At 37.3% G+C, this 15,516-nt stretch overlaps 1 protein-coding gene across 1 annotated transcript in view; it reads right to left on the reverse strand.

Annotated features, from left to right (window-relative positions):
* Positions 1-714: 714 nt before the first annotated feature.
* The window catches only part of LOC128855236 (mucin-2), a 67,418-nt gene continuing 52,616 nt past the window's right edge, over positions 715-15,516 (reverse strand). The window contains exons 3-5 of the mRNA XM_054089962.1: positions 8,222-8,438; positions 3,559-3,873; positions 715-3,399 (exon numbers count right to left, since the gene is read on the reverse strand). Of these exons, the coding sequence (XP_053945937.1) occupies positions 1,385-3,399; positions 3,559-3,873; positions 8,222-8,438 (2,547 nt within the window). The 3' untranslated portion in view covers positions 715-1,384. The remainder of the gene's footprint in view (positions 3,400-3,558; positions 3,874-8,221; positions 8,439-15,516) is intronic.

Consider the following 15,516-nt stretch of genomic DNA (forward strand, 5'->3'; position numbering starts at 1 on the left):
TACTTCGATTTCTGTAGAAGCTGTCTTAATATTATATAGAAGAAGAGGAAACAGTCAGACACTTTTTATGTGAGTTAGCTATGAGAAGGCTGCGCACTCTTGATACAGCATTTCTAACCGATGTAGCGAACATAGCCCATCTAAAACTAACGAAGCTCTGATCGTTTATTAAAGCTACCGGATGGTTTGAAAAGGAACACCGTAAGGATAAGCTCCAGTGGTATCACAATGGACCTGCGAAAGGTCTAATTGTGTCTCTATGACAACCACCCTACCTACCTACCTACTATCTGTAGTAATTTAGGCTGATATTAGCTTTAAAAGGACTGTAAAAATTATCATTACGTTTTAGGCTTGAAATAAATGAAATGAAAGGTCAAATATAGTGAGATTTAGGTCTTTTTGGGGCATTAGTACGAGTATGAGGAGCATCAATAAGTTTTTTCATGATAATTTTGTTGTAAAAATAGCGTGTTCGTGTACGATTCCACACAATTTATAAAACTCGCTGGAAACGCTACAGGGCGCGGTGCTTGAAAATTGATTCAAACGAATGCAAAGGTGTATTGACCATCACAGAGAATATTTTGCAAAACAATAAAATCGTTTTCAACCATCAAGTTCATTTTTCTATTGTCAGCCCAAATTATAAATGGCAACCTTCGTGGTAGTCAGCAAATCATACTTACTCCATCAGCCGCACGAAATAAGTAAACGAATTTATATTTATTTTAAATATTTATTAAAATTTATTTACAGCAAAAACTTACAAAGTAAACATACTTTGCCTTTACATAAATTGCCATATCGAACTTATGTAACTTAACTCAACTTGTCTTCTTTTATAATAAAAAATGTTAAATAAAAAAATAAAAATCGTAACGATTTCGAAAAGTGCAACTAAATAAAAATACTGTGCATAAAATATCAAAAATAAAAAAATATTGTAAAAATTTCACCTCCAAAGACCAAACCATTAACTTAAAAATGTTGAGTATTTGTCTAACGACTATGAACTGCGGCAGTTTTCGCGTATTCTTGTTTGTTTTTTTATTATTTCACAAATAACTAGAAACACGCAAATAATATTATTATATTACAAAATGTCGGAGTGGGTATAAAAAACAAAATAATTGAACAAGGCGACAAACATTGCAGCTGTAGAAAAAATGACAGTGGGTTGATGTAGTAAATGGGGGGCATTTAAAAACTCTGGCACTGGCACCGATTCGTGCCTTTACTATTTATTTATCAGAACAGCAGTAACGATGTGTGACAGTTCCAAGCTTTAGCTATTTGTGCATAGTGATTCTGGGGTATTGAAAATTGATGGCGCGACTATGAAGTGTAGGTGTTTGTGTAAATTCTCTCAACGCTCACCGCTTCAGTTCTTGCGCGTTTTTGCGAATTCTGCAAACTCGTACTCTGGATACTCTTGCGGCGACTCACTCAACGTATCGGTATCATAGTAGGCATAATCATAGCTGGTATTTTCATCAGCGTGTGGTGGGCGCTTTGAGGCGCCTTTACCCTTTTTGCCTTTCTTTGCTGAGGACTTACTGCTCTTCGGCGCCTTAGTGACTTTTACAGTGGACGAAGGCACGTTGTAGGGCGTTGTTGCAAATGTTGTTGGACGCCTTGTTGTCACTGTAGTCGATGGTGTAGCTGTGGTGGACGATATGCTGGTGCTTGTGTAGAATTTAGTTGTTGGTACAGTTGTCGAGTAGGTGTAATAATTGAAGGTGGTGCTGGGTGTGGTGGTTGTGTGTAGCGTTGAGGTTGTTGGTCTCGTACTAGACGTCTCTACTTTCGGACTATACTGTGAATTATATTGCTGTGAGGTCTTTTCTGCTTTGAAGATATCGGCACGCAACTTATTGATGCTGGCCGCACCGAAGTTCAACGAATGCGCCGTGTTAAAAAGTTCGTCCTCATCGCTCAAGTCCACCGGCTCCGATTGCTCTTGCTGTTTGCGTAATGCAGTTTGCTGTTGTGTCTTTAGGTGTTTTTGTGGGTTTTGGAAGTCACTGTGGTAATTATGAGGGGGCGCAGTTGTTGTAGTTGTAGTCGTTGTTGTAGAAGAGCGTTGTATATTGAAACGATTACGTGAGAATTCAACCTCGTACAACTCCGGATGGTATTGACCGTCATCCTCGTCTGGATTGTAGTAAGGATTAGCGGTGGTGGGCGTTAGCGTGTTAATGCCGTTACTCGATTGTTTTGTCGTCTTACTGGATGGGCGCACAGTTTGCTGGGTTTGATAAAAGAAATTATCCAGTGGTTTTTGATAAGTGGTAGGCTTGAAGGTCGTCGGCGTTAGCGACTGCTGCACTTTTGGCACAAGCGTTGAGAACTTCTTTGTGGTGCTAGTGGTGGGCGCGTAATAGGGAGTTTCGCGTTGCGTGGTGGCCTTATAGTTGATGCTACCACGGCTGGCGAAGCCACGTGGACGAGTCTCGGGATTGACAGTGGACTTTGATGTGCTTACGCTGGCAGTTGTAGTGGAACCACGTTGTGTCTGAGGCGCTGATTCTTGGTTGCCCTGACGTAGCGGCTTCTCGGTCGTCGTACCACGAGTGCGATAGTACTGCGGTTCTTCGTACTGTTTAGTGGATGCGGGCCGTCGTGTTGACTGCGCGGATGGCGTTGGTGAAGCTGTCTGGAAGGGTTGCGGTTGCTGCAACCTTATCTTCGGGAAGTCATCAAATTCATTCACAATGGCTGAGGACGAATTTCGGCTAGCAAGTTTTTGTTGAGTGCGTTCCAATTTTTGCGCCTTTCGCGCCGAAGCTGTTGGCTTATTGCGGCTCTTCGTAGTCTCATTGGGTAGATACGAATTTGGACTCGAACTCCTTCCTCGCGTGCTAACACTGTTATCGCGATTAAACTCGGTGTATTTTGGTGTAGTGCTCTTAATGCGATAAGCGTTGTTAGCAGGATTATAGGTGGTTGGCTCAATTTTCTCTTGAGTTTGATAGTCATTCGAATTGAAGCTGAAACGATTGGCAGTGCTGTAAGTGGGGCGGGCGGTAGAAGTTGCGGCTGATGTGGGGAGCGCGAACACGGAAGAAACGGGGGACTTCTCTTGTGTAAAATCATGGGCACTGGTATTATAGTAGGGCTGCAGTGTGACCTTCTTTATGATCTTCGGTGCAGTGGTTGCTGGAGTAGTTGTTGTAGTGGTTGTTGTTGTGCTTGTTTGCTTAATACGCTTGGGGCGTGTTGGCTGTGCGCGGGTCTTGCCAGCCGTGGACGTTTCCGTGGTCTTTTTATTGTAATCGGTGAAATCGTTAAATTTCGCCTTCACTGGATGATCAATGAAATCATCCTCACGTCCACCATTGCGATTTGCAAAGAAATGCGAACTGTGCGAACCTTTGAAAATGTCATCGTACTCCTCTGCAAATTCATAAAAATAAAAAATAAATATAAAAACAAATATAGCACATACATATACACAAATTTATGCGTGTGTGGAATAAACTGTTATGTGATGATAATATTTCCCAACGGATGGCACAGTGAGGACATGCAATAATTAATTTTTGCATAACTTACGTTTCGATTCATCGAAGTAGCGTTCAGTGGTTGTTGTTGTTGTTGTAGTGGTAGATGTTGTTGGCGTATAATAATTCACAATTGGTCTGCGCGCCGGCGTCGTCTCTATTTTTCGTGTATGTGTTGGTTTATTTTCAAAATCGTTATTATTATTATTGTTGTTGTTGTTGTTGTTGTTGTTTTGCGCATTTGAATTTGCATAATTATTGTAAGAGTTGCGTTGAGGTGTTGCGCCAAAGTGCTTCGAATAGTTAGGCGGCTGATCGGGGCGTGACTTTTGATCTATGCGTGTCTCTTTTGACCGACGGATATCGCCTGTTTGCGAAAAGAGCCACAAAATAATGAGATAATTATCATGAACGAACTTAGCATAATTAATTTTAATTAGTCACACATACAAGCACATATATTGTACATAGTAGTTAAGCAACATAAATGAAAGTGCAGGGTGCCTCAGTTTGGGCTAATAAAACTTCAGGCATATGCAAAGAGTTTCGTCAATTTAGTTTAGAAAAACAAAACGAAAAAACAGTTTATTCACAGAGGACTTCCCTCTCTATAAGTTTCTATTTACTTACTTACACTCTCTGGTTCTTGTAAGTATGCGATGGTAGAGCTCGCGGCATTTAAGAGTTAGAGCACTATAGAAGTTTCTAGTTTCTAAGAAATCGGCCTTTTGTAGTTGCTTCAAAGATGCTCTAATGTGAGTACCCTAAAAATGGCATACTTGATGGTTTACTACTACGTATTTCAAATTTTAACGCAGCGCATCACCGATTTTTCCACGCGACTACATCTATCTATCGGTTAGGCTCAAAACTTAAACATACGAGGTTTGCCTTATATATTTTCGATATTTTTAGCGAAAAGTTTGGTATTTTTTAGCATGAAATTACATACCTATAACATTTTCACTCATGAGCTTTATTTCTTCTTTTTTCAGCAGGTTGAAAAATTCATCTCAAGCAAAAGGTGGAATTTACTCGTGAACATTTTCGTGCAATGATTTATTACGATTTTTGACGCGAATTGTCCAGACAGGAGTGCTATGTCCACTTACTTCGTCTTTTGGTGTTGAAGCATCACAGTTAAAATGGCCGTGGATCCTTGGAAAATGAATTTCGTGAAGGCCGTTCAAAAGCAGTTGTTGCGTCAAAACAATCGAGGCTGCGCGTTAGTTGATAACGCAAGATTTCTTGGGCATTAGTGGGGCCAGCATACGAGTCATTCAATATTGCATGAACATTTGGTCGTCAAGAAGATTTTCTTCCTTTGGGTACCGTATAATTTGGCAATTGTCCACAAAAGGGTTCGCGTTGATTGGTGTACAGAAATGATGCAGATTTTCAACCGCGGAGGCTCAAAGTACGTCTATGACATTGTAAAAAGTGGCAAATCTTAAATAAAACAGCAATCGATAATAAGGGTGTTCCATAACGAGCGTTATCCAAGAAAAGTTGTTAGTGGAAGAAGCAGCTCAAAGTAAATGGGCGCCTGTTTTTCCCAAAATCTGGACATGTCGCAATTGTACTACTAGAGTAACTTAAAACATTCAATTATGAGAGGTACACAATCATTTGTTTGCCAGAAGTTTTCGGAGCATTAAAGAAAACCAAGCAACGAAGACGAATCATCCTTCCAAGAAAGTTTAAGGCGATAATAAGTCGTCTCTGCCTTACAGCATCTAATTTGGCAACTAATGATTCTTTTTGTTCTCACACAGCGAAAATAAAATGCGGGGTCACCGTTTTCCAATACCCGAAGGAGTTGTTGAAACTTTTAAACATCTCATTTTGGATGTATTCGCTTCTATGTAGCAAAAGTGCTTTGAAAATTGGTTCAAGCGAATGCAGGAGAGAATCGACTGCCAAGGAGAATATTTTGAAGAATAATAAAGCCATTTACGTTCTTATTTAATGCGTTTTCGTTATTGGGCGAAAAATATAAAGGGCAACCATCGTACATATTTTGAGAGATTGACTTGATTTATTATTATTAAAAAAATTATCAAACCAGCACAAATTTTGGGCTTTGCGGGTCAAAATAACATCAACAAAATTATTGTCAGCGCACATTGGAACGTTCGTAATACAGATATTCATCTTGACCTCAACATTCTTACGGGCGCTGATGTTATTAAAAAATAAGCAGAAACTCATTCTATGAGGCTCCATAGGCACGTTAACGAGAAAGCCAGCAAGCTTATCAACTTGGCAGACCTAACCTAATGACTCCAACGGAAAAAACAATGCGATCTGAATGGTTGTTAATATAGGATGGGCCATGTAAAATTTGCTTTTTGAATCGGCTATAAAAAAAAACTAATCAATATTTTTTCAATCTTTTTTTTTTTTTTTTTTGAAGATTGAATATCATAATGACATGAATAAAAAATAATATCGTTGAAATGACTGCCACGACTGGCTTTACAGTAGGTCATTCGACCAACCCAATTTTTAAGCACATTTTAGATTATTTGGGTTCCAATTTCATGAATGGCAACTTCGATTTCGTGTTGTAAAGCATCAATCGTCTCTGGATGGTTCGCATAGCATTTGTCCTTAACGGCTCCCCACAAAAAATAGTTCAACGGGCTAATTCACAGCTCAGAGGCGGACAATTGATATCGGATTTTCGCCTGATTATTCGGTTTTCAAAAACGGTAGCCAAAAGTTCGAGTGCAAATGTCGTCCATGTCATCCTCTTCAATGGAAACAATTGGAAACAACTCGTTGAGCATGTCACGGTAACGCTCGCCATTTACTGTAACCGCGGCTCCTCGCTTATTTTCGAAAAAAATGGCCCGATGATGCCGCCAGACCAAAAACCGCACCAAACAGTTACTCGTTGTGGATACATTTGGTTCTCTACAGTAACGTGTGGATTTTCTGAGCCTCAAATCCGACAATTTTGCTTATTGACGTAGCCACCGATGTAAAAATCAGAAAAGAAGAAGAAGACTTACCACTTTGAAAATAGGTTTTCAATATTTCCCAATTTGGTTTAAGCGTATAGCGTCCAATTTCGTAAATGTCAAACCTTTAAGTAAATTATGAACACATTTGACATGTCATTTGTGTTACCATTCTCAAAAAAATAGGTGGTTCAAAAAGCAAACGCTATATGGCCCACCCTATATAAAGGGGAGATTTTTAAATTCTCTTAATAAAACCCCCACAAAATTGTTGAAATCACACACCTTGTTAGTTTCTTTTAAATAAGTTTGTAATAAAAAAAATTATATTAACCATAATTAATATTAAGCACTAGCCTATTATTAGGATGATTAATTTTGTGTCGCCTTGTATATACTTATAGATTTGTTGAGTTAGGTTAACCAGGTTGCTTGTCTAAGACAAGACACTCGGTGGGCCTAAGGCCCATTGTGATACCTGCATTTGATATTCATCACTAATTAACTTGCTTAAACGACTTAGAACTTTTTAAGAAGGTAACTAGACCCTCCAGTAAGACAGTTTGCAATTTTCCCAGATCTTCAAGGAAATAACTGTCCAGATATTTGGCACGGTGTCCTTTGAAGTGGAGGACATTCACAGAGGAGATGTTGCACCGACTCAATATCTTCTTCATCTCCACAACTCTTGCGAAAGTCAATGTGAGGTACACACATTCTACTGGCTAAGGTGCCAATAGTGCAGTGACCCGTTATAACACCTCTGAGTTCCAAGCAGACATTTCGACATTTTAGATTCAGTTTTGATCAGAGCGCTCTGGATACTCTGCAGTTAGTAGTCAGAGAGCAGCTTTTATTGGTTTCCGCGATTACGCTCAGGACAGTCGCAGTGTATAACTCGTTTAGCGGAATGCTTATGTCCTATCATCTAATTTGACTCTGGTCTGCCAATCCTTTGTACCCGGTATTCGTATTTTATAGTCTTTGTTCAGATCTAACCTGGGAACCCGATGCGTCTTTCGAGTTTATGTAGGTACTCTCTTAGCCCATAACTCAAAAACCTAAAGTCGCGAAAGGCGGCTTTAAGAGTTCAATTTACTATGCTTCTAAGTAAAAGTAAATATTTGCAGCTTATGAGGTTCGGTTAAGAGGTCTAGCCTCAATTTTTGATAAAAAGTGCTTGTGACCATTTCTGAATATTTCTAAAAAGGTTTTTGTTTTTATTATGTGACTATTAAAGTTAATCAGAAATGTGTTCAACTTAGATTGAAAACTACAGGCCGCGTGTTCTCCAATAAATACTTCGTGGATAAAATCTGAGCCACTGTCATTTCGTTTTATATTGCATTGAAAAAAAACCCCATTTTTATAGTTTATGATATGCACGATAAATATTTCTTTTCAAAATTATGCTTTATTTTATCATCCTGATGAAGAAAATTATTATTAAAAAAATATTATTTTTCTCTCCACTGCAGTGATCTAATATTTTAAACAAGGAACAAAAGGCATTTTATCTGTACAGAAAAAAGGAGCTTAATAGTCAGCTTATGATTACTTTTCTCAAAGAAACTCAACAATCTTGGCATATTTTTTTATATTTATAGCACTTACTGAGACACCCTCTACTTGTTATAAAAATGAATGGAATTTCTGCTCTTTATTTTCTCATCATAATTTCGGTAAACCTTTCAAATATAATACATTTTTTTTTGGCACGCCACGCTTTATTTTCAATTATGTACTTACCACTCTCGGCACGCTGCAAATGGAATGTGGCTTCCTCTTCTTCAGCAAGTGGCGCACGTTTACTTTCGAAACCTGAACCCAAGCGATAAAGATCAAAGTTGTCGCTGCCATAATACAGCACAGAGGTCTCACAGTCGACGTCACCCCAATCAGCACATATTTGTGCCTCCTGATCGAAGGCGGTGCCATTGGGACACAAGAAGCGAAAGTCTTGAACCTGTGGGGGATAATTATTTACATAACTTATTAACGGTATTTAAGTGTGAAAAATAATTGATCAGTTATACGAGATAGTGTCAGACTTAAGTGAGTATTCATATACAGATAGAAATTTTATAATTAAAAATTTTAAACAAAAATGCTGCTAAAATCGACTAATTACTTTTTAGTTTAAACTGGAATAGTTTTATTTAGATAACTTTTAGCGTAAAATACTAAATAATAAAAATAAATAAATAAAGGCACTTGTAAGAATATAATACTGATTACAGTCATACAAGTAGCGAACTGTGGCTTTGAAGGCTAGTCAGTAGCCTTCAGTGCCTGTGTTTCAAAGAGAATACAATTAAGATCCTTACTGACTATACTTAATAATTGGTTTAAGTTATTTAAAGATACTGCTCAAATGTCGTCCAATTGGGACTTGTTGAAAGGTGGACAATTTTCTATTTTCAGGAGAGTTTTGTTTTTACACCTTAAATCCTCCAGACGGCGCCGTAGCCGGATAGGTTGGTGTGAGATATTTCACGAGCAAAACACAAAAAAAAAAAAAAAACGAAACTCTGAAATTCGTTTATATTATGAAATTGTCCGCACAATTTTATTGTAAATGATGAGTATTTATCAAGTTATAGGCTTATAAGGATTAAAATTATTAAAATTAAGATAAGATTTTTTTTTTACGTAGTTTTTCATGTTTAAAAAAATTAAGAAATTTCTAAAGCTTGAGAATTATTGTATATAGACATTTTTAAGCGCTTTTGAAAAACGAAATAACACGTCAACATTGACAAATATGAAACGAAGACTCACGGCAGTGATAACTGGCAGCCCAAATGGGCATGTCTTACAATTTATACGGTCTTAGTTGTTATCAAATAGAAATATGAAAACTATCCTCCACTCCCTCTCTGAATGCCCTGCCATGTGGAAGGTGAGGACGTTAACCCTTGGAAAACCGCTTTTTGAAAACCTAGAACAGCTGATCGGTATAGACATAAACAACCTTATGAAGTTTCTCAGTCACACAGACTACATATAGTCGTGAAGGAATAACCGTATAACTTTTTAGTAGCGAGGATGTGGCAACAAAAGGTGCGGAAGCATTAAATAAAAATAAATAAATAATTGGCGCGTACACTTCTGTTAGGTGTTTGGCCGAGCTCCTCCTCCTATTTGTGGTGTGCGTCTTAATGTTGTTCCACAAATGGAGGGACCTACAGTTTCAAGCCGACTTCGAACTGCAGATATTTTTATGAGGAGCTTTTTCATGGCAGAAATACACTCGGAGGTTTGCCATTGCCTGCCGAGGGGCGACCGCTATTAGAAAAATATTTTTATTAATTTTGCTTTCACCGAGATTCGAACCAACGACCTCTCTGTGAATTCCGAATGATAATCACGCACCAACCCATTCGGCTACGGCGGCCGCGGAAGCATTAATTCCTGATAAATCACCACTTCAACCGACCAACCAACCAATGCAAAACCGCAAATAAATACTGCCTTGATCAAAAAACTCCCCGAGTATATTGAGAAAATTTAAAATACAAGTTTATTACTCAAAAGTGATATTATCGCCTTCAAAGTTACTCCACATCAACTGCAATGCGCTTATGCCACCGTTTGATCCAGCTCTCACAACATTTCTGGAACTCTATTATCGGTTTAGCCGTCAGAGCCATCTTCGATTTCTCCATTATTTGCTTTCGGCTGTTAAAATGCATTCCCCGTAGTGGGGACTTTTTGATTCGAAAAATATCTCAGGGAACCATATCAGGTGAATTTGATGACTGTTAAATGATACTCGTTTCATTCTTAGAAAAAATTCACGGATAGCGATGGACATTGTGGGACGGTGCGTTATTATTGGTGAAAAATCCACGAGCTGTTTATCCACAAATTCTTTCTTATTTTGCGAATTGTTTCACTCGAACGTCTCATAACGCCCAAATAATAGTTCTTACTAACTGCCTGACCTTCTGGTAAAATTTTGTGGCATACAATACCGTTGTAATCCACAATAAACGTGAGCATCGCTTTCTTTTTTGACTGAGAACGACGTATTTTTTGTGATCTCGGTCCATTCGAAGCTTTCCACTCACTCGCCTGGTGTCTGGATTGCATGTCATACTCATAAATCTATGTCTCGCCCCTAGTAATAATGCGTTCGATTAATGTTCATTTTTCCGGTCCATTTTAGGTATGAAATTCAGGCAACTCGGCTCAAACCCAAATTATTATTAACTACTTATAATGCCCTGAACGAATCCATAACCAATGGTCAAGTCCACAGCCAATTCTTTGATGGTTAATTTGCTGTTACTGATCAACTTTTCTTTGACTTTATTGATGCCTTCATCAGTTTTCGATGCCTACGGTCTGCCACTATATTTGTCATTTTCGATAGAATCCCGATCTCTTCTGAAGCGTTCATGCCACTCGTAAAATGCTGTTTTCTTTAGAGTATATTTTTCGAAACTGTTTCCCAATATTTCTAAGGTTTTCGCAATCAATTTTTAAAGCAAAATTTAATAAGAACTGGTTATTGCAAATTCAAATTAATTTTTAAATGAAAAATCGGATATACGTGCAGAGGTAGATTTACTCAAGCCGGCGTTACTTTTACAAATATCAGTCATTGGTGATAAAATTTTAGTAGCTATGCTAAACTTAGATGTAGAAATCAATATAAAAATTTAAAACAAAAAAAAGAACTCAAATAAGTTTACTTAGAGCGCCACCTGGTGGTTGTTCCGAGAACTTTTTGATCAGGGTGATTTGAATGATGCGCCACAACATTTGCAAAAAAAATATTCCTCTTGCATAGGGTGATTAATTTTGTGCCACCTTTTTAAACTTTTTTTAAACTTACATTGAGCGTCTATGCTAGAACCGGTCCAAGTCTTCGGTGATTTGAATAAAGCCATGAAACTTTGAGTTTGAATGTCGATTGTAGAATCAAAAAAACTCTCTCACATTGAATTTTTTCTTTAAAGCAGTAGTATATTTTCATTAAGTATAAAATGTGGCATTATCTTAAAAGAAACTAGTTTAATGGTGTTAACGCTGGTTCCCAAAAAATAACACTCACCAGTGACTTCAGTGGATTCGAGAACGCTAGTGAGCTGACTGCTTGTTTGAGAATTTGAACAGTTTAAATAAAAAATATTAGATATTTCTATGCAATAATTTATTTCATTTTTTCCTTTCAGCTCAGAAGCAGCCACATTCAAACGAGTTGTTTGCCAAAGCCCGGATGTATCGCTTCCATTTTTCTTGTAAAAAGGTCTGCTTCATCTCGTGCATTCGAATCGTGACTGCAAGCCTTTTCACATTTGTCAGCAAAATTTTACACAAACAAAAGCAATTCAAAAGCCTAAGACAAATCAAATTTTTAAATGCCCCAACCATAAAAATTTAACAAGCGAAATGTGAAAAAGTGTATTTCTGCCATGAAAAAGCTCCTCATAAAGAACTGTCTGCTGTTCAGAGCCGGCATAAAACTGAAGGTGGCTCTGTTTGTGGAAAACCATCAAGATATGCACCATAAATAAGTGGAGAAGCTGCTCGATCATATCTAAAAGCAACAGATGGAGGCGCCAATTATAAATACTAAGGGGTCGAATGTAAGTGGTCTAGAGTTCGAATATTTAGGCTATTTTCAGGAATTTTTTTTTTAAATAAAAAAATGAAAAACGATATTTAAATTTTTTAGGCTTTTCATTTAACTTCTTTTACATACAAAAACGAAATTTTTTTTTAATGTTATATTAATAATTAAAAAATGGCGCTGAAGTTGACCCTCCCGAAAAATTGGCTCTTCTATTTATCTGAAACACAAAAACCTAAAAAAAATATTAATCAGTATGCCTGTAGCTATGTCCCGCTACTACAATAAAATTTAAAAAAAATGGCAAAATGGCGCGGTTTTGAATTTGACACTCTAAAAATCGGGGTTATTAAGTTTTTTAATAAAAAAAAACGTAATGATTGAAATAATAATATAATTATAAAGGGTTTTCCAATAACAGGTGTTATTTTGAATAGGATTGCGCTATCGAGAGCTGATTAACGATTTTTTATGGCCGGAATTGGATGGTATTGATCTGGACAACGTTCATTTTCAACAAGACGGCACTACGTGCCACACAAGCAACGAAACCATTGATCTTTTACGGGGAAAGTATCCGGGCCGTGTTATCTCTCGATTGATTTAACACATTGTGACTTTTTTCTTTGGGGCCACGTAAAAGAGAAGGTCTACGCCAACAGCCCAAGGTCGATTCAAGACCTCAAAGGTGGAATTCGTGAGGCTATCGAGGAGATAGGACAGCCACTTTGCAATTCGGTTATGGAAATTTTTATGAAAAGGATATTGTCCTGTAAGCGTGGTCGTGGTGGTCATTTGCCTGATGATATTTTCCACTATTAACGGCATACCTTCCTCTTTATAATGAAATAAACATCCGATCATTTACATATTATATATTAAAAAATATCATTTTTCTTTGAATATCAAAATAAAACTTCTTATTGGAAAACCCTTTAGTACGGGCGATAGCCATTGATGTTGTGAACAACATATTAAAATTTCAGACGATTCGGTTAAATAGTTTTTTGTTTATTTTGACAACACCAAGCCGAAAAAAGTCGTTTCGAGGTACATAAATGAGTTTAAAGTTTGAGGTACAGAAGCGCGCGGGCCGCTCTCTACCTAGTTAATGGACTGTAGGGGCTATAATATTGTGAATTTCCGCCTGAAAATTTCACAGTATATTTTTAAGATGCTATAGTTTCAAAATATCGAAAAAAAAACAAAAAATCGATTTTTTCAAGTTTCTAGACCACCATAGAGGGGGACCCCCTTAATTGATTCCCGATCTCATATTTCAACTTTCGCCAATATCCCAAATTCATATATTCCTGTCTTTTCGCAACCTTATTCCCTATAGCTCCACAACCGCTGTTATTGATTATTGAAAACTATGTAGAAAATATTTGTAATTTTTCATAGTAGATATACATACCTATTTCAGAGAACATTACTTGTGCAGAACATTACGCAATACAATAACATTTAGATATTCCACAATTCCGTTTGTGCAAAAATGTCGAGAAAATAATTCATTCTATTGGCATCTGTGTGAGAACTCTCCATGGACTACTTAAAAATAACTACATGATTACTCATACCCCTTAGGCCAGACACCAAACACGCACACACTTGCACAAATATGTACGAGTAGGTGAGTGCAATGCCACGCTGTTGAATTACAGCGCATCATAAATTTTATAATCAGCCGGCACAACGAAAATTGTAGGCAAAAAGAAAAAAAATCAAAAATAATATTTTGCAATAGGTACATACAAACACACATATATAATTATCACAGAAGTTGAACTTTGCCATTTGCCAATGCGGCAAAAGCTGTGGGATCATTTTCACATACACACATACTTATACAGTATATGCATGCACAAGCATGTACATTCGAACGTAATGTGCAGCATACCATAAATGTTGTGACACACATAGAAAATACACGTTAAGAACGTTCACACATTTACACATCCATCCATATGTAGCTACTTAGAAGCACACAGTTAGCTACCGTTAGCTTTAGAAGCCAATAATGTTTGAATTGGTTGTTGCAGTTCAGCACTTCTAATGCGACAGGCTTAAATTACCAGCTGCGCTGATTCTCTATGAACAAGCTGCCGGCTCGTACTTACATTTAAATTAATTTGCAATGCAATAGAGGAAAAAAATTGTTGACAATAAAAAGGAAAAACTGTTGGCAAAAAATTGCATAGCAGAAATGTGAAACTGCCAACGAAGGTAGACAACTCAGCTAGAACGCTTGCAGGGGTATTGAATCCCACACGCTTCTTCGCCATTCACTGAGGTTCCTGTTTACTTATTTATTTAACAACCAGTTGAGAATTGTGTTTGTCAAGCAGAGTTGAAGATAAGAAAACGTATATAAAAATAAACTTTAATTTGACTTCAAAGGTCATTCACAAACATTTCGCTTGTTAAATTTTTATGGTTGGGGCATTTAAAAATTTGATTTGTCTTAGGCTTTTGTATTGCTTTTGTTTGTGTAAAATTTTGCTGACAAATCTGAAAAGGCTTGCAGTCACGATTCGAATGCACGAGATGAAGCAGACCTTTTTACAAGAAAAATGGAAGCGATACATCCGGGCTTTGGCAAACAACTCGTTTGAATGTGAAAGTTTCTGAGCTGAAAGGAAAAAAATGAAGTAAATTATTGCATAGAAATAGGTATTTATAGTTTTAAATAAAATACCTCAAATTCTCTAAAAGGCAGTCAGCACATTTGTGTGTCGACACTCATCCCATTATTGACTGGCTTATAAGAGTTTGCATTTATTTGGGAATCAGCATTAACACCATTAATCAAGTCAGCTTTGCAATCCAACTGATCATCTCTCTTACCAACAAGTGCTACTTTGGACTAAATAGGCAATTGAGTAATAAGGTATTCTCTCCAGGAACAAAGCGCCGAAGCTTGGCGATAATAATATGTGATGAGGTTCCCTTGTAGTTTTTCAGAGAAAAACGCTACGGAAGACTTTTAAACTCTTGTATGAGCGCAAATGATAATATAATACAATGAGCTTTACGACGACATATCTATGTATACATGGTTAGGGGTTGACTTTCAGTCACGCATAGACCGGCTCGGTCCTTAGCGCTAATATATAGACATAGTGTAGTGAACAAAAATACAGCTCTGAAAGTATTCGATGCGGTACCAGGATGCGGTAATTTAGGAAAAAGAAGGCCACATCTGTGCTGGAAAGGCCAAGTGGAGAAGGACTTGGATTTTCTTGCTGTGGTGCCGGAAAGCTTGAGTAAATATCTAGTCGTCTACGCACCAATCAAGAAGAAGAGGATTCAAATTATTTTTAAATGAAAATTTTGAAATGAAATTCCAAAATTATAGGTGCTTATGGGTTAGAAATATATACTTATTTATTATATATTTATATAATTGATGGGTATGATATTTTTGTTTATATTTTTCCACAAATGTAGGTACAAACAG

The sequence above is a fragment of the Anastrepha ludens genome, chromosome 2 (assembly GCF_028408465.1).
Source record: "Anastrepha ludens isolate Willacy chromosome 2, idAnaLude1.1, whole genome shotgun sequence".
NCBI lineage: Eukaryota > Metazoa > Arthropoda > Insecta > Diptera > Tephritidae > Anastrepha > Anastrepha ludens.